Source organism: Corvus hawaiiensis, chromosome 10, assembly GCF_020740725.1.
Source record: "Corvus hawaiiensis isolate bCorHaw1 chromosome 10, bCorHaw1.pri.cur, whole genome shotgun sequence".
Taxonomy (NCBI): Eukaryota; Metazoa; Chordata; class Aves; order Passeriformes; family Corvidae; genus Corvus; species Corvus hawaiiensis.
The window spans coordinates 17,647,767-17,667,416 of record NC_063222.1 but is presented as its reverse complement, the minus strand read 5'-3'; the positions used below and the strand labels follow the sequence as shown (position 1 = coordinate 17,667,416).

The 19,650-nt window shown below is 45.2% G+C and overlaps 1 protein-coding gene across 7 annotated transcripts in view; it reads left to right on the top strand.

Annotated features, from left to right (window-relative positions):
• Window positions 1-19,650, top strand: part of TP63 (tumor protein p63) — an 83,851-nt gene that overhangs the window by 7,720 nt on the left and 56,481 nt on the right. Inside the window, exon 1 of one of the 7 annotated variants that reach the window (XM_048314770.1) lies at window positions 7,228-7,411. The exons of the other annotated variants lie outside the window; for them this stretch is intronic. Within the exon in view, the coding sequence (XP_048170727.1) occupies window positions 7,370-7,411 (42 nt within the window). The 5' untranslated portion in view covers window positions 7,228-7,369. Of the gene's footprint in view, window positions 1-7,227; window positions 7,412-19,650 lie in introns of those variants that run through there. 7 annotated transcript variants of the gene reach the window in all.

Below are 19,650 nucleotides of genomic sequence, written 5' to 3'. Positions count from 1 at the left end.
GATTCTTGCTTTGAAGAGAGTCATAGGCATCCAAAGTCTCACTGTATATGTTGCTTTGTGGTTCTGCAGATCCTGCCCACAGTCCTCTTAATGACTATTATTTTTTTCTTCCAATATTTCAAGAGGAGACTTTTGGACTAGGTAATGTTTTCTACTGAATGTCACTACCATCTGCTTTCCACCTCACTGTCACTGATTTGATAGCAGTGAAATTAATGAGGGAGTGAATTGTCAGGCAGTCACAAAAAATTAAATCAGTCTCTGTGAAGCGTAGATTAAGGAGTGGTTTGTGGCCTGGGTTCGTTTGCTCACTGCTGACTGAACTCTAATCAGCAGCTGAATTTGCAGAGATTAATGAAAGATCAAAGGAGTTTTCAGTAACAAGTATAACTTTCACTTTAAAAGCATGGACTTCTATCTCCAGCCTGCTTAAATAGGAGGAAAAGGTACCCTGAAGCACTCTTATTTCTCCTTGAGAGCATGGATGGGTATGGTAGACCTCATGGTGATGTCCAGACTGAATTAAAATTAAACAAGTCTGCACCAAAAGAGATCAATCTTCTGGGAAGGACCAGCACTGCAAAGTGCAACATTTCTTCATAGGAAAAAAGGCATAAACAGGCTTCCTGGCTTCTTGCCTCAGGAAGTGTGTTGCACTTGAAGGCACCTGGGCTATACTGGGTAACAGCAGTATGTTAATGAGAAAAGCGTGAATGGCCATGGATTGCAGGGTCAGTGTGTAACCAGAGGTTTGGAAGACTTTTCTTGAATTATTGCAAACTGGTAACTTCCTTTTAAATACTGGATTATTGTAAAAGGGCTTGTGTGGGAGGGAGTTGGGAGCAGAGACCGGTTGGAGAGAGCTGCTGTGATTGTGCATTTATAAACAGGTGTGCATTTCATGAGACCAATCTGTAGTTTATATAAGATAAGGGAAGAACAACACTTTCCCCTCAGCTGCTTGTGCAAGAACAGCCCTGGTCTGTCAACAGTTGCTTCTTTTTCTAATTGAAAGCAAAAGCTCTGTAATCTGTCGCCATCTCCTCCTTCCTTTCCCTGGCTAGAGTGCTTGGTCTCTCGGGTGAAGGTTAGTGCCATGACCCTGCCCTACCTCCAGCTGGTGGGACGGACTGTTTATGCCAATCAGGAGCAATTTTCATGAATTTTCTTGTGTAACTTCCCCCCTCTTATCTTTTGAAAAATATTTTATAAATATGGGGAGTTGAGGGGGTGGTCATTCATGCTGTGCTGAGCATCCAAAGATCCTCATGAGGCAAAAATGCAGTAATGTTGAGGGTCGTTACCCCAAACAAAGAGCTGCCCTGGCTTGAACCCCCAGAGTCTCCTGGTCACATCTCCATGCTTGAGTGTTTATTGACCCATGGGTTTGTGTTCATCAATGTAAAAGTGTCTGCTGGCCAGTGGTTTTGAGGGCTTATGTGCTACCTTGCCAAGAAACCTGTGTCCCGATGGTTTTACCTCTAAGCTTTCACAGTGAAAGCAGCTGTTCTTTAGAAAGAATTGCTAGGGTACATTAAAAGTGGGAAAATTAGATAAAAGGAGCATCAGGGATAAACAGAAACACTTTTTGATAAGTGATCTGTATGCTTTGTCTGCCTCCTGTGTCATACACCAATTGTGGGAGGTGAGTCACTGCTGCACTTGAGTGGGAATGTCCCTTGATGGGCTTGCAGCGTTTTTGGTTGTGCAGATGGTGGGGAAGGTGTGGGGACCTTGCATCACCTTGGCTGGAGAGCTGAATCTCTCCGGAGGTCTTGCTCTCATTAAATGGAGCTTGGCAGCTGGAGGGCAGAGGCCCCAGGGGCTGCGTGCGCCCTTCCTAAACCAATATTGCACAGTGGTTGTGAAGGGAACTGGTTTTGTTTCACAATTCCTTTCCACCTTCCCTCTCCCTGCTCCCCCACCATGTAGTGTTATCTCTTGACATGATGCCATTAACTCTCTAATTAGCCCTAGGGGTGTTCTGGGGGAGATAACGAGACTGTAGGAGCTCAAATAAGCAGCGTGCGCAGATGTTTACCCAGGGTCGGAGGGCAGGGCTGTTGTGACAGGCGATTTGCCTTGGGGAGGGCATGTTCTTTGGGAAGGAGGAGCTGACCTGCACCATGGGCAGAGCTTGGAGCTGGGCTCTCCTCCTGCCTTTGGCAAGTCCAGCTATTTACCCTGCACTTTTAAAACGCAGGGAAAAAAATGAAGTTAGGAGTCCTTAAAAGAAGGGTTTGATCCTTGGTACTAAGCATTTCCATATGGGACGTGTTCCTAACTTGAAGGTTCATATATTTGAGTGCGATTCAGAGGAATTTCTGGGCTTCAGACCTGTCCCTGGGTGAGTGGTGAGGAAACAAGGAAGGTCGAATTTGTGCTCCTGGGTGCAGCAGAGAGGTTACTCTCAGAGCTAGGGGTGCCTGGTCCCTCTCTTGCGTATGGATCAGCTGCCATTCCATGCGGTGGTGTGGAGCAGCCTGCCTGGGATGCACACAAGGCTGTAGCCAGTCAGCAGCAAGTAGGATGTTGCCTTTTATACCTCATCTCTTTTTTTATTTGTTCTGTCTTACCATAAATGGTTGGATTAAAAATAAAAAAGAGGAAAGTCCCTGTTTCAGGGACCATGTTGTTTTTCCAGCTCTTCTTCAGGGTTTGAGCAGTGAAGATCACCTCTGCATGAGTTTTCAAGAAGGCAGGTTGATTTTTGCATTTTTTTGAAAGTATTTTATTTTTGCTCTTTAACCTGGCTTCCTGCTATTGCAGAGTACACATCTGTCCCTGGAAGATCTTCACTGGAAAGATCTGTCAGAGCCAATTGGCAGAGGCTTGTTTTTTGACCATTCAGCAGTTATTCAGAGGTAACAGAAAAAAAAATCCACCAAAAACTGTTCTATTTTTTCCCCTCATCCTCCTGTTATCTCAGTCCTAATTTGTAAACATTTCTGAGTTAAGTGAATGTCACAGTCCGTGGTGACACGGTCGATCCAGATGCTATTTTTATACGAGTGGGAGGTCTGAGCAGAATTTTTTTTTATTTGATCTGCAGGAAATTGTGCATGAACTGCCTAACATGCAGGCAGGTGTGCATGCACGCTCCTCCCTTCTACAAGAAATTACACAATCACCAATTAACACTGCAGTTGTGGTAATGACTTTTTTTAATCGTCACAATTTTGCGCACTTACCTTGTGACCAGGGAGGGTTATTGAGAACTCGCATGTGGTACTGGTGAGAGGAGCTGGGATGAGCCATGAAAGAGCATGGGGAAACAGCATTCAAACAAAGAATCTGAATCAGCAGTTTGACTTGGCCGACAGCTCATTTTGGAAACTTAGGGGTCTTGTTTGCATTTTATTTTGTTCTTCGGCATACCAGCAGGAGCCACAAAGCATTGCCAGAAGCTTTCTAGAATATCTGAGTCAGACCTGGGAGGGTTGCAGCTGAAACTTTGAAATCTAGCTAGCAATTATTATTTTTAGTTTCCTACAGTATTGGAGGTAAATTACTTTGAGGAGACTTCCTTTCCTGAGGCTGAACTACTTTTTTTTTTTTTAATTTCAATCCAACTAAGCATCCAGAACATAAGTGCCAGGCTTTTCTCTCGATGCTTTGAGTTGCTTTCTTTGTTTCCTACTTTATTCTTTTCCTGTTTGGGGTGGGGGAGAGCTTGTTGGACTACAAAAATAGAGTTAAACCTTGTTCATCTGGCCTCAGCAAGAAGTAATTCGTACTAATGTCTGAAAGGAGAGCCTTTGCCTGAATCTGTTTGCTTTTTCTGATTAGGCTAATTGGTATGATAAGGCATAATCTCTGTTTACAAAGATTGTCTTGCCATGACTTTAGACCGTTACAGTTGATGATTCCCTTGGAGACTTGTCCAGAAGGCTCAGACAAATTATAACTATCACTGTCCCATGGCTGAAAAGTGAGTGTGGAGTGTGAGGAGGTGGGGGTGTTCTTCTGCTTTTATGACTCAGCCATTTAAGCATAGGGTATTTCAGGAAATCAAGTTTTCCTCTAAAACCCCAAAGAGATGCTGCCTGGCTGCTGTTAGGTTGTTGGTGGCTCATCTATATGAAAATTTTGTATCTGCAAAAGGAGAGAATCAAATGAGGATCTGGGAACTTTTCTTCCTCATGATAAGGTGGAAGGGTTCGAGCCTTTACTTTTCCCTTGTGCCACTGGTGCCAGTATGAAATCCAAGGCATGGCACCAGCCTGTGAGACAGGGAAGCATCTTATGAGGAGAGTGCATTTAGGTCTGAAGCCAGTGAAACACAGTTTGGGTCCCTGGGGTGATGAGAGGGACACACTTGTGCCTGGGCTGCAGCAGCATTGGTGGGCGCAGCGTCAGGTGTCTGCTCTGTTACCTCCTGCCACCCCTGCTGGGGTGGTGGTGTCCTCCTTTGTGCCCCTTATGGATGATGGATTTGCAAAAAGCCACTTGTCCAGCATCTGCTTCAAGGTGACCGCACAGGGTAATGCATCTGAAACACTGAGCCAGGTCGGGGCTGTGTGTACAGAGGGCAGGGATTTGTGCTGACATGTCAATTTATTCATGCTATATACACCTCTCCTCGTGTTTGACATGCAGATCTCTTTGGATAAACTTCCATGTATCTCTCTTTATCTGGGTGTTGCTTCACCCACAGCCACCTCCAGCCACCTGTGGGGCAGAAGATGGCAGATACCTCACACAACAATGCTGCATTAATGACCTGGAAAAGGAGGATCTTCTGAGTTTCATAGCATAGCTGTGAAAGACATTTTTGCAATGACCTGCTGAGGTTGGGAGATTTATGTATGTGCCTTCCCCTCCTCTTTCCTTACCCTCCATAGTTTTTGAACTCATGAGCCAGTATTGAAAACTTGACAGTATTTAGGGATCAAAATGGTCATCTGAGCACAGCATAACTATTCCTCACTGTTGGACAACAGAAAATTCACGGTGACTTCTTGCTTTGTGTCCAGCTCCGTGTAAGCTTTCCAGTGATGCTGCAAAGTGCCCTGTTTGGCTAACGGTGCTGTGGCTGCTCCCTGCAAACTTTGCCTGGATCGCCAGATTAGCACTGGTGTGGCTTTTTGGCTTGTGCCCATATCAGGTGAGATCAGATAAGTACATCGGGCACAGCCCCTGGTCTAACTTGGTGCTGGCGAAGATGGAGAGGAGGGCAAGGGGCTGTGGCAGTGGTCTGTTGAGTTGTTCCTGTGATGTAGGAAATCTGCTGTGTGCTCAGCAGGCTCTTGCTGGTAGCTCAGGAGCACTGAAGGTGTGCGTGGCCCCAGCGTGAGCTGGGATATTGCTGGTGGTGGTAGGTGGGGAGGCTCAGTGCGCCTCTCCGCAGCCTGTTCTTGGAAGTGCCTCTTTGCACTGTGAGTTGGGAAGGTGCACAGGAAATGCTTCCAACCTTTTGCTTGCACCCAGCAGCTCCAGTGAGCTGTGCTTGCAGGGTGAGAGCTAAATCAGGCCCCTACCCTGCTTCTTGTGGCAAGGGGCTGCTGCGGGGGAAGGGGGACACTGTAATCCTCTGCTCTGTATTTGTTCTTGTTTTGCTTCCTGCCTGAAGATGGTTTTGCTCCGTTTTATTATTGGGCAGCCTTATGAACGTGCTGCCTGTCTTCGGCCTGGAATAGGCTGGTGAGCTTGCAGTGTGCTTTAATTTGCAGAGCTGCCGTGTGCAAAGAACGCAGCCCAGGAGCCGCCAGCCCCCTGAGCAGCACAGCCCGCTCGCCCCGTGAGCCCGAGTCCTCCCTGCGTGCCCTGCCAAGCTGGGCTTAAATGATGCCCGGGGCCGAGGCGTGGCAGGAGCAGCGGCAGCTCCTGGGGCAGGAGCGGGGCTGCGGGGAGGTGCTGAGGCCGTGTGTGGGTGTCAGCCCTGCCCAGGACCCTTGTCCCTCCCTGCAAAGCCCCTGTGGATCGGTCTCTCGCCCCCCGCAAGTGGGAGGGTGGCTCGGTGTTCCCCGGCAGCGCTCGCAGTCCGTGCTCTGCGTTTCCGCAGAGCCCTGCTTGACGACAGGTCCTCAAATAAAGTTCGGAGCGCTGTCATTAGGCTGGGAGGGCGGCCGCGCTCTGATCTGGATGTTTGGTTTCCTCTCTCCCCCCTGCCCAGCCCTTTGGAAAGGTGTTCTGTTTCTCCTGGCGCGGTGGCGCTTCGGGAGCAGCTGCCTTTTGTTCTGCCGTGCATCCCGCTCGCCCGGCGGGCGGCGGATCCCCGGGGTGTCCGGAGGGGCTCGGGGTGCCGCCAGCACAGCGCTGACCTCGCTCCCCCGGCATGCTCCGGGGGCTCCCTGGGGGACACCAGGGCAGGATAAGGGGTTTTGTCTGCTTGTCCAGAGTAAAATCACAGTGGGATCTCTCCCGCAGATCTCAGCTAAGTGCTCTTTCTCTATCTTTCTTTTGAAAAGTTTGCCGTGGGCATTGTGTCCAGGTGGTTTTTTAGTGAGTGGTACCCAAAAACTTCTCCTATATATTAATTCAACACTGTGAGTCCCTTTGGACGAGTTGTTGTTTTTTACTTATTTTTTAACCATGGTGCAAGTTCGAAGCAATTGCAGAGAAAAAGGGAAAAAAAATGTAGCCGGAGTGATGCCCTGCAAACACAGGACCTGTTTGCTGTGAGTGTGGATGGGAGCACACAGATGATGGAGAATGTAGCTGGATTATGGTGCATGAAACCAGTGACTGACTCTTAGAAAGCTCCTTGGGGTTTTTGTCCCATATCTGCACACAGCAGCAGCCAGATACTTGGCTACTTTATGGCACCATCAGTGTTGAGCATTGCATCTCAATCCCTTCCTGAATGTTTTGGTTCTTGGTAGCAGCAAAGCCTGTGCCTGGGAAAAAACAGCCCTGGAATCCTTGCAGAAAATAAATAGGAGAAGTTCCTTGGAGCAGCTCCTTTAGAGCAACTCCATGGCTCTCTTTTGAGTTCCTAAACTTGTCAGAAAGTGACAGGGGAAAGTTATTGTTTCCTTTCTTTTCCCTGTCTGTCTCTTTCTTTTTTTCTTTTCTCTTTTTTTGGCCATTTTCCCCCCCTTCCCTTCCCTTTGCTTTTTAGAGATTGGTGATAAGGAATTCTAACTACTTAATGAGCTGGGAGAGGCCTCTCTCCATTGGAGTGGAGGACTCCAGGTGGCACTTTGACAGATTGGACAGGTAAGGCAGGAGAGCCCCACCTCCTCCTCCTTGCCTATAGTTAGGTATATAAGGGAAACTTCAATTATGCAGAGAGGCACACTCCGAGTCCTGTTATCTTCACAGTAGCATCACATACTTTTAGGGGTCTTCTAGGGGGTGGGAGGTGTTTGTCAAAATCCTGGAGCCAGAAGAAAGAACAGCAGCGTTGATCAATTTGACTGCTAACATGTTGTACCTGGAAAACAATGCCCAGTCCCAGTATAGTGAGGTAAGGACTCTAGGTTTGAGCTGTGATATCGCTAATGTATTTTTATTTTTAGTGAATACGTGCAATTTCTTCACCCCTGAAGTTAGGTGTGGAATAGACACTTGTTTTTGTGAGAGTTTCGCGTTTTACAATGGGAAGCAGAGTTTGCTGGGCTAAATATCTGAATGAGAGTGAACTTCTACTCTTTACGTGTGGGACAGCGAATTTGTTTTGGGAGCCCTGATCAGCCAAACATAATTTTCTTTCATAGGAGAAGCAAGGCAGTTGTTTATGGTGGGCAATACACACAGATTGCATTCCTGTAGCAGTGTGAACACTATCTGTGTTGACTGCGTTATAACTCTTTTATGAGTCTTTTATTGCCAAAATTGCTGCTTGTGATTTAAAGTGGATGGTATCTAGGAAATAACTAAAAATGTGTTATAAATCCCTTCTTAGGTTACTTTTTTTGCAAGCAAAGATTCTCAGCTGCAAATGCTGCGTTAGCATCCACACCAATACCTCTTTTACTCGGTGCTGTTAATACCTTGCCTCATAATTTCCAGCAGTGAGGTATTTTACACAGGGTGTTTGTGTAAGCATATTATATGAGGATAAATGTGTGTACAATGGATGCATTTTGCTTTCTACAGCGCTTTGCACCTCATGGGCGTGAGTGGGACGCAAACTTCAGGTGCAGCTTTGATTTCATTTTTAAAAATTATTTATTTAATTGCTTTTAACCAGCTGGGTCGATGCTTTGTAAGGTGGCAGTGGAGAGGATTGCCACACGCTGTGCAAATCTTGGAGGAAGTTACCAGAGGTTGAGGGAGATCTAACGACAATATTGGTTTACATTCCAGCGGAGACAGCAGCTGTGTTGACACTTGCCAGAATGGCAAAGCAGCCAAAGCTCTGTGTGTGTGTGTGTGTGTGTGTGTGTGTGTGTTCCTGGAGAAAAGGCTTCAAGTGGAGGGCACGGGGTGCGAGCCCCAAAGCAGACAGAAGCTCAGCCACTTGCAAGAGAAAACAAAATAGAAATTGAAAGGCCGAGAGCATAGCTAGGAGATGAGAGAGCTGGTGAGGAAAAGTGTGTTGAAGGTATACTCGAGGCTTGCACACCTGGGATGGCGGGCTTGTGGCTCGGGGAGAGCGAGGGGTAAACTGAAACCAGCGTGCTCTCTGCAGGGAGCCCAAACCCCCGTGTGCGCGTGGTTCCTCTGCTCCATGCAGGAGACCCAAACGGGTGACTTCTTTTTTTTTCCTAGGTTAATTATAAACTCTTAAATGTGGAGAGAGCACTTCTTGGAGTGTTTGCTTGGTGCTATTTGTCTGCTGCTATCTGATCAACTTTCGCTGAATAGCAGCGGTGGGGCTGTGGAGTCCCTATGGTTGACTGGCTGGGCTCATCTGTCAGAAGCGATGCGCTCAGGAGCGTTCTCGCTCCGCTTAAATGCCACTCGTCACTGTTGCTGTCAGGGGAGGTTTTTAAAAGGCTTTAGCTCTGTTTCCCACCCCCCCCCACTCTCCCTCTTACCTCCTTGGATTTGAACAAGGTGCGCTGACTTTGTTCATCCAGCGAAGTGTTGTACTCTGGGGAAGGAAAACCTGATTAGCATTGACTTGGCTTTGTTTCTGAGGAAGAGCAGCCTTGCTAATGACTTGTCTCAAAACAGAGGGAGACTTATTAATGCTCAATTAAAATATATTGGTGATGATGAACCTCGCCCAACTTAAGCTTGTAAACAAGAAGTAGGGTTTGGCATAGTTTCCTTAAAAAAGAAGGAAAAATAAAAAGCTCTCAGTGTGCAAATAGAAGTAGCACTTTGTTGTCACCGGTGACTGCAGTTCAGATTTTAGTGCTGTTGCTGGGTTGGTCACAAGGCAGGCAAACCAACTCATGGAAAAACTTAGTATAGACTAGCTTTTGGGTTTAAAAATTGACCTTATTTAAGGGTGGGAAGTAATTCCCCCATTTTAAAACCAAGTTTTAAAATGAAGAGCAGGGAGTACTCTCTCATTCCAAGCCCATTTCCTTGTGCTTTTCCCAGCCACCCCAGGATGCTGGCAGATGCCGAGCTCTGCTGTCTTCACACACTGGCTGTGTGGTGCATTCCGCCCTGGGAATGCATTCCCAGCCTGGGAATGGGCCATTGCACAAGCCCCAGTGCAGGCTGTGTGGTCAGGGCAGCGAGCTCGAACCATCACCCACGGCCCTGGGGCACCCGTGCCTTCGAGCGTGGTGCCAAACACCATGGTCAGATGGGTTCCTCCCAAATGGGTCAGATCTGCTTGAGAAAAGCTGAGAGAGGGGAGAAGGGTGTTAAAGTGAATCACGGCCCTGAGAGGCTGGAGGTGGAACCTGTTTCAACCACTTTTTCAGCTTAATCTATCCCAGCATTTGATCTGGGTCAGCTGTAAGAACAATTAAACTCTTGGTTGGCAGAGCACTGGACTTGATGACCCTAGAGATCTGTTCCTGTGCTCCTTTATGAGTAGGAGATGTGAAAAGGAGAGAGACTTTGGGTGGTTATTAGTAGGATGATGAGGTGCTGATGAACAGGAACCCTTTGAATGTCATTGTGTCTTCCTGCCTCACCTCCACATGCGTTGTGTACAAACGTCTGCAGGGAAGCACGCACAAAATTGGGTGTGAAGGAGAGTATCTGCAAGTTTGTCTGGTTTTGTCAAAGTTTCCTGTGTCTTGGTGGGGGAGATGAGAGCAATAGTGATTCCCTTTAGGGACTCTGGGTTCTTCTGCAGTTTGGCTGAGTGATGATGCAGAGTTTGGAGTGCTTGCTAAAATCAAATTAAATCATTGCCAAAAGAATAAACACATCTTGTTCAAACACTGATAAGAAATATGCGCCATGACTTTTGATTATATCCGTCATCCTTCCCAAAGATCTTCCTGCTCTTTGTGGGAGACAAATTAAAGAATCTCTTTCCGTTAAGATTTTTATCATAGTTTTGGGAGGGGTGGGGGGAAACTAGTTTTGTACTAAAAGAACTTGTGCACTGCTTTATGGGTTTTTGGCAGGATTCCTTTGCACTGAAAATTAAGCTATATACACATAGCTACAAATATCTTTGAGGGTTAGGGTAGTCTCTTCAGAAGGGTGCATTTTTTGTTTTGTTTTTCTTTTCCCTCTTAGCTTTTAAATAATAATTCAGATGTGTGTGTTTGAGCTGTAGTGCCCTGGGTGTGAGTCCTTTCTTTGCAGGAGCAGGCATGTGGGGCTCTGGGGTGGCCTGGAACGATGTCCTGAGGGAGCTGGACCTTCTCAGTGAGAGAAACATTTCTTGCACCTATCTGGGATATTGGTTCAGCAAGCCTTAGTTTAAGGTTAAAGAATTTGGGGGTTGAGATGTAACTGATATTTTGAGCGTCAGCTTCATTGGTGTGCAGCAAAAGTGTGTCCAGGGCTTATCATCCTTACTGTCAGCCTGGATTTGGCTGAGAACTACCAGAGGACAAAGCCATGGCTTTCTTTGGCTGATTTTGCCACATGGCATAGTCAGCATGACTGCATTTGACAAAGGCTCTTTCCCTCTTGCTGCCCCTTCACTGTGGCCCTCAGCCAAACCTGGGGTAAAGGAAGTGATCTCTGAAGGTCTGGTCTCTGAAGCTGCCTGGTTACTGCCCAGGAGAGCAGCCCACCTACTCCCTTCCTTCCATCTGGAGGTACCAAGAAGAAAGGATTATCTGTGCAGTACCCACTGAACCCCACATCTTGACCTACCCCAAGATGAAAGCACTTGGATAGATGCTGTATAAAGCCTAATTTATTTCTCAAGGAAGAAGGTTTTGGCTAAACCTGACCCTCTCTCCTGGTTTCCTGTTTGTGATGATATCTTGGAGTTCTGCTGGCTTTGAGCAGGCAAACAATTCTCAATCCCCGGGGAAAGAAACCTCTCCCTGAGCTGTGCAGGATTCAGATGTGAGTTCCATGCCTTCCAGTGGCCTCTCTTTATTTAAATGATATCAACACCCCACATGTTTGGGCACAGTCTGTCATTAGGAGTGAAAAATAAGGAGATGCATTGGTGGTTGTGTTTCTTGATGGTATCCCTGCAATTCCAGCTACGCTTCTTGTGCGTTCATCCTTCGATTTTGCTGTAATTGCACTTAGGAGATTAAAGTTTTTGTGATATGATGTCATGTGTGCAGGCTTGAGAGGCATGTGTCTTATCTTTGGGCCACAGAGGTCTTCTGCAAAGTTGCAGATGCCCTATATAACCGGGTTCCTTTTTCTCCAAGATGTTTTCAAACTGCATTCCAGTTGCAAAGGTTTAATCTGAGGTAGAAAAGCCTCAGGTCAGATGGGCGTTTATCTTTTGTTTGGAGAGAATAAGTGGATGCTACTGCTCTGTTTGGGTTTGCCAGTGAAGAGGGTGAAGTAGACCAGAGAGATGGGTAGTGGGAAGCTGAAACCTTCCTCTTGCCCTGCACTTCCATCTCCCTCCTGGCTGAAACGAGGACTGCGCTGCGGGAGAAGCACAGGGAAGGGCAAGAGTTGAGCATGCTTCCAGTAAAGATCCAGCTCCTCACTGGAGCAGGTTTGTCACGCCATGGATGGCCTTTTGTTCTATTGTAGAGTACCAAAAGCTTTTTGTGGTAGTACAGGTAGTGTGACCCCCGTGTTGAGCAGTGAATTGGGAATTTCACCTGGAGAAATCCTCTCCTTGTTTAGGTGGAGGTATGAGACCTCAACAGTCGAAGGCTATGAGTGTAGCCCAGAAACAAGTGATTGTAACCTGCATGTGGGTGGAAAGAATGAAATGTGTGCTTTACTACACAAAAATGAAACCTGATGACCCTCAACCGTCTGTTCTGCTTTAACTGTGCAGTACTTGTGCAGAAATCAGGGAAGTTTGGCTGTGTTGGTACTGCTCAGTTACGTACTGGGGTTTGTGCAGTCATGTAATTGCACTTGACATCAGATTGGAAATTGCAGCTCTGTTTTAGAGTTTTCCATGGTCAAAAGGAAGGTTAGTAAGCAGTATGAAGTCAGGGACAGATGATCTTCTCAGCTTCTTGTTTCATTTGGAAAAAAAAAAATACATTTTCTAGTATGAAAATGTAGTTTTACAGTGTGAGAGATGGAAAAAGAGCTGCCATTGCAGTGGGTCAGGATGTTTTATATCTTGAAGTGGTTGCAACTGATGATCCATTTTGTTTGCTGTAAGTTGGCCTTGGTTGAGACAGGATGAAATTATCTATCTATCTCCATAGTGTGGTAATGATTTTTCCTTGGGGACTAGAACTGCTGTTTTGCCCAGTTATTTTTATTGGTCTGATGGTTTGAATCTTCGACAGTGTCTCCAACACCTGATTTCTCTAATTTCTTCTAAGATGAGCCCAGTTATGCTGTTGCCTAGCTCCCTCAGGAGCTATTTTCCTTTCTTTTTACTTTTTTTTTTTTTTTTTTTTTTTTAAATAATGGTCTAATGGCTTTAAGTCAAATGAAATTGCTTTCTTTTTTTCTCCCTGGGCATAGAGAAATGACAGAAAGGAACTTTTTCTACCTTGTGTTTCAGCCCATCTGGTGGCAACCTTCTGGTTTGCATTTGCCAAGTTATGCCTGGTGGAAGGGTTTATTTCCAGTTGCAGCTCTGTTTACTGTGAGACAAAAGCTTCAGTAGTTCTGAAGTAGAAGACATGGCATCTGCAACAGGAAAGCTGTGGATGTGGGATGTGAGAGGGTGTAAACCATTTGCTTTGCACTTTTTCCTCTGGAAGGCATTAGTTATAACTAGTGGAGAAACTACTTATTTCATTATCGTGAAGGGCTGAATAAAAGCGGGTGTTGCCTGGCTCAAGGCAAATTTTAAATTCTATTTACAAAATGTTCCCACTGGAAAAAAAAAATCTGGAAACGCTTCAGAAAGGAGCTCTTGCACCGATGGATTTGTGCTAGACATTGTTAAACCCTGTTATTTTTCTGGCACTGCCTCCAACGCCTCTTGAGAATGTGCAGAGTAGGCAATAAAATGAATGCAACTCTTTTAAAGCAAGGTTGCATAAATCATCAGAAAGGAGAGGAGCTTCTTGTACTCTTAACAGCAACACTCACTCCATCCTCTCCAGCAGAGAAGTGAGCTCAAGCTCTTTATGCCACTTGGCCTGGATTAGTGTTAAGTCACTTTTGGTATCAAGTAGAATTAAGAGGAAAATAATTTCTCTCCAAGGGTGTTAAGGTTCAACTTTTTTTCCCCTTGCACGCGTTTTCTAGATTCTCTGCTGTCTCAGTGCCATGATCCTTGCAGTCCTTTGTCAGCTATCCAAGGCCATGATCTTTAGAGTGACACACGAGCTCAGCCATGGTCAGGCATGTGGGTGGGTCTCTCCAAGTGAATAAACTTGCTGTTCTTAAAAATTTCTCTGTTTTGTTTTGGCTTCTTCAGTTACAGTAGTAAATGATTTCTGAGAAATCTTCCAGTCTTCAGTCTCCCAGAGCTTCCCATCAGAACTTCTCTGTGCTGGGAGAAGAGGCTGTAATTGTTGGATGGGTTAAAGAGCTGCTTTTCAGTAGGAGCAGACCATGGCATAAAGCTTTTTGTATAGCAGCCCAAAACATACAAGGCTTTGCAAGCAATGATTTGGCTGTGAGCTACTGACAAGAAAGGTTTACCCCTACGTTTCTCTGCACTATTTCTTATAAACACACTGGGTCCTGGGGGAGAATCTCAGCTCTCCTCTAAAGGAAGAGCCTATGAGAGGCTTTCCAGGGTTAGCTTAGCTGCTTCAGCAAGGAACAAATAGAGCAGGATGATGTTTAAGGCGATAGGGGTTTTACTTCTGTGATGCTACTAATATAAGGGGCAAAGAGTAAGTAACAAAACCAGTAAGAAACAACTGTTCAGGAAGTCTCAGATAAGATGCATGAAAGCTACAGTTCCGTGGCATTGGTGGAGTAAACTTGGATACTCTTGGTGAACTTGAATCTAAATTTGATGATTTTATTTGAAGTTACTGACCATTGTTATCAGCTCCAAGCAACAAAAACATGGCAGATGAGTGGGGGGAGCTTTTTGGTGGGTGCCTTTTTGGTTTTGTTTGGTTCCGATTGGGTTTTGTTTTTTAATTTGTGCTAGGTTTGAGTCAACTGGGAGTTGATCCAAGAATGCTCAATGATATCTTGTATTTTTGCAAATCCCCTGCCACTGCTGTTTCACCTGGGGTCTTAGTGGAACAACTAAAGGAGCAGTGTTTTAACCAGGATGTGCGTGTTGGTATCTTGAATGGATGGCTCGAGGTGTGATGTATTTCTGGGCTTGTGCTCAGTTATCCGCTCTCTTTGGAAGTGGACCCAGGTGGCAAGGCTGAGCATGCTTGAAAATTAGTGCATTGATTTGAGCCCAGCAGCCTCTTGGGATTGATTCCAGAGTTTGGATCCGGATTAAACCTCCCCCCAAGGACTTTGGGAAGTGGTATACAAGGGGACTCGGTGAAATTTGAGATGAGTCCAACTTCCTCAAGATGGCAAGAAGATGAATGTTTTTACCAAGGGCAAGAGAGTGGGAGGAAACGCCCAGTTCAGGGAGGGAAGGGGAAATATTTTATGGTGGAGTAGTGTCTGGGAATGAAAGGGATGGATTGTGTCTCAGCAGATATGAATCTTTCAGTTTTAATCCACATCTAGGAAGTAAATACAAAGAATCTTGCCGACTTTGGGGAGAGGGGAGGAGGTGCCAGGCTTTTCGGCTGTGCTGCTGAGGCAGAAATCCCTGCGCTGCAGAGCCGTGGTCCAGCTGTGTAAGGGGATGATGCACTGGAGTGTGCCACCTCAGGAACGGAGGGGAACAGAACAATAGGAATTGGTGGATTCCAGCAGAAGTGTTGGAGTCAGCAACTGGATCTCTCTGCTGTATGGGAAATGACTGAAAAGTGTATTTATTTGTGTCTTTGTTCTGGCATTTTTACTTAATGTCATAGTGGTTTTGGGAATCAGAGGAGTCTTTTTTGGAAGAGTGATGGCTCAAAACAAAAAAAAAATTCTGCTTTGTAAAATTTGGATTCTGCAGGTTTAAGTTATGTCTCTGAGATTCTCAGCAGCCTCTGCCAAGACTCTACTGTGATTTCTCACTGCTGCAGTTTTACTCTGCGTTTCATCCATAGTCTAAGAACTGGCTCCCTCAGGAGTGTTGGTGGTGACTGACTGGAACTAAATAGTTGAGTAAATCTCCTTCCACCTTCTTTTCAGCAGCAGCAAAGTGTGCAAGAAGTTTTTTAAAAGGAAACCAGAACATACACTGGCTATGTGTCACCAGTACTTTGGAAATGGGAAACTGCTGCTTGATACGAAGGTGGGAAAGCTGTTGAGATGAGCCTTAATCAGTCCACTGTGTTTTGTGTCTGAAAGGAATTGTGAATGTTCAAGCTGGAGGGGTAGGGAGTTTAATGTGGTATCAGATGGAAATTAGTAGGTATATCGTTAGTCAAAAATCTGGAAGAACACCTTTCTGTCTTCACAGGGAAAGGTCTGTGCAGCTGAATACCTCAAATGTAAATCTCTGAAGCTGTGCCTTGCATAAGTGACCATGGCATCACGTGTCCTGGTGTTTGCTGAAGTCAGTAGTTTTGGACAGGGAGGGAGGTACTGAAAACTGGGTTTAGGTTTGCTGTTAGACATTGGAGGCCCCATGCCAGAGAGCCTGTTGGAAATCCTGCATGTGCAGAATATGTGTCAAGGTGATTTAAATAGTTGGGGAGAATATTCTTGGTGTTTGTAAAGCTGATGAAGTCGCTGTGGAAGAAGCAGTGCCTTTGCATGCATGTTGTGCCTGTGTACACTCACGCCTCCTCTCTCAAAGACCAGCTTTTGGGTCCGCTGTATGCACAGCCTGGCACCTTTGGAAAACACCATATAAAGTTCCTGCTCACCTCTGAGTAAGCTGCAGTAGTGATGTGAAGCTGTTTCTGATGTGACCTACAGAGGCAGGGTGGGTGGGGGGGTTCTCCTGGGTGTGTGTATCCTGTGGTACTGAACCCCAGCAGATCCTTGGGTGCAGGCAATGCCAGCTTAGTGCAGGCCAGGAGCTGCTTTCATGTAAAAAATAGTGTTGGAAGGCAAAGCCCTGCCTCCTTTTGTTCTCTGCAGCTGGGATCTAGCCAGAATTTGGCATCCAGTCATCTTGACTCCCCCCTCAATCTTGAAAGCTTTTCAGTCTGCTATTTGGTGTTCAGGCTTTTGGGAGCACCATCCAGGAGTTTTCCTGCTTGATTTGGACAGAAGAAATGGCCAAATACATCAGAAAATCCAGTAGATCTTCCTTTTAATCTATAAGAAATCTGATGCTGCTCTGTAACCCTTTTCCGCTGCTTGCTCTAACTTGTTTTAATTTGCCCTTTGCCCTCCTGTAACTCTTCTTTATGAATTCTTATATTCCATAGTTGCACCACGCTTCAAAGAGTGGGCGTGGGGGGTTTATGTGTGTGGCTTTTTTTTCCTTTTTCTTTTTTTTTTTCTTTTCTTTTTTTTTTTTTTGTGTGTGTGTGTGTTTAACTGCTTGACTTATTTAACTTGTAGATGATCTGAATTTCTTGTTCTGACTAAAATGCTACCTAGCTGGAGTATTTTACTTTCGTGTCTAAAAGATGATGCATTCAGATTTTATTGAGCATAATGATGAATTTGGGAGCTAACTTCAATTCCTGGTCCTATTCTGACCCTGATTATTCACTGTCCTTGTGCCCTTTGGCCATACTTTGGTGGTTGCTGTGCCTGCAGCCTTTCACTGTGGATGACACACAGATATCCTGTCCAGCCTAAGCTGCCCTCTCAACACAATAAAATGCTGCATGTCTGAAATGACTGGTGACATCAATGGTTACCGTCCAGTAAAGAACTCAAGAAATGAGGCAGCTTTAATCAACTACTGGGGTTTTTCTCTCCAGCCCCTGCTTCTTCTCCACACCTCCTCATTTTTTAGTTGGTTCCTCTTAACGTTTAAAATTCTATTTTTATTTTTTTAATCCACCTTTTCAACATTGTTGTACAAACTCAGCACACAGGATTTCTGGGCAGCTGACTGAGCTGGGATCTTACAGTTGTTTTCAGCTGCTGAAACCAGGCAAAAAAAGCCTCACGGAGATCTTGCAGGTTTTTTCTGTTTTTTCTGATGCAGGTGTTTGTCTTCAGTTATGTTTGCATCTCCTGGGAGTGTGAGGGGGTGCTTTTCCTATTTGTCTGTACTTTATGGCTCTTCAGATCTTTGTTGATGTTGTGTTGTCCAGCTGGTAATAGGAGAACGTAGGAAACTCTTGGCCTCTTTCGTTTTAGGAAGCTGAGTGTTTGGGTTATTAGTCAATTTCTTTTAAGATCATGGAGTTCTAATGTTTTGTGATTTCATGCATTTCATAGAGATGATATTGTATTATTTCCTTTTTTTTTTTTACTGTCTTCCTCTCTTTTTTGTTTATATGTTTTCAAATTTCATGTCAAATAAATTGTTGAGCACAAGCTCAGGGTCAAGAAATGACTGTGGAGGTGGATCTTGGACTTTCCTGTTCTAAACTGTCTGTATTTTCAAAGTAACTAAGCATGGCTGAGATACTCTAAGGAAAATGTTTTATGTTTATGAAAGCTTTATAGTCTAAAAACCCTTAAATGGTCTGACTTTCAGAAACACTGTTGTTTTTTATGCAAGTAGAACTTTTTTCAAGAGCCCAATTTAGAATTTTTTTTTTAGAGCCTAAAATGCTGCTCTAGGGAAGTCCAGGGATATTATTTTTATATGCACTGGAAAATATTTAGAAGCGCTTACACAGTGTAGGGTGTCCAGCCTTAATATTTGTGTGAAGTGGGATGCACTGTCATTCTGATAATCCTCGAATTAGACGAGGTCTTTTACATGAACCTGTGGCAGGTGGTAGGAGTCAGGAATTACAGGCATTCCTGCTTTGGGCTGTGCTTGTTTTAAAAGACATCCTGCTTCTGGCTGAAAAACACTTCTTGCTGAGTTAAATGAATTAACCAAGGGGCAAAACTCGAAGTTCAGCTAAAAAAGAAAACTATTACAGCTGGGGGGAACAAGACAACTCCAAAGCTTACAGCCCTTGTGGGTAGACAGAAACTCACCCTCACGTTGCTTTTCCTTAATTGTCTCATTCTCTGAGCCCACAAATACCTGCATATGTGGACTTTAACTTGAACATGAAGTTCTGCTGTGTTCAACAGTACTGTTTCTCAGTGAAATGTGATCTGCAGCCTTACAGGGTATGGCTGTTAAAACTGTGCTGCTTCCCTGAACCTAAAGGGTGTAGATGTGGCATGGTGTGCGTGCTGGAATAGCTCATCCCAGTGAAAATGGCACAGACTCTTCTCCCTCCCTCCCCCCAGTATACAAGCCAGATTGTTTTTCAGGTGTGATTCTGTGTGTGTTTGCAAATTACTGACGTGCACCGATTTCTCCTGTTCTGCTTCTGTGGTGTGTTGTTCACCAAAGGGGGCATAGGGCTGTTTGGGATGGCTGGGATGGAAGGGATGCTCTGTTAAAGTGGGCAGAGCAGTCAAGTTTTTAAGCTTGAAATGTAGTGGTATGATTCGAGTTGGTCATTTAATGGTGGGTTTTTTTGAGAGGGAGAGAGTAGTTATGGGGGTTGGTTTTGTTTTGTTTTTTCTCCTCCCCAGCTGGTTGAAATAGAGTGTTTTCCTTAGGCTTTCCTTATGTACTTAGGTGATGTTGGAAGCTGTCCAGGCAACTGCTGGGGTTATCTAACTACTTAACTTGAAATACCTGTGCAGGACAATTGTGTGTGTCACTCATGGGGTTTTGGTTTTTATTCTTCTTGGAAGAAGAATGTTTTTTTTTCTTTATTAGTCTTGAATATAGTTCCTTAAAATTACTGTGGTTGTACATATTGCACAGCCCTGTAGATCTCAAACAGATTCCCTTCTCAATAGTACAGGAGAAAATACGCAGGAATGTTTGTGCTCCCTCCTTACAGGTGGGATTGAGCTGAGCAGAGGCTGTTTGGTTGTGCAGCAGGGCTAATATCCAGGACAGGAGTTGACTGATTCCAGGGCTTCTTTTAGTCCTGTGCCTTCCATTGCGCTGGGAACCTATTATACCACTGGGATGGGAAATAGCCTCCTCTCTTCCTGGAAAAAGCAATGACCCAGCAGTAGGATTGCTCAAATCAGATAGGTTTCCAGGCACTATACTAGAACAAATCAATCTTGGTAACTGTTGATATCTTTGGTTCAACCGAAGTTATTTGTTCCCTCACTTTTCACGTTGAGTATACGGTGCAC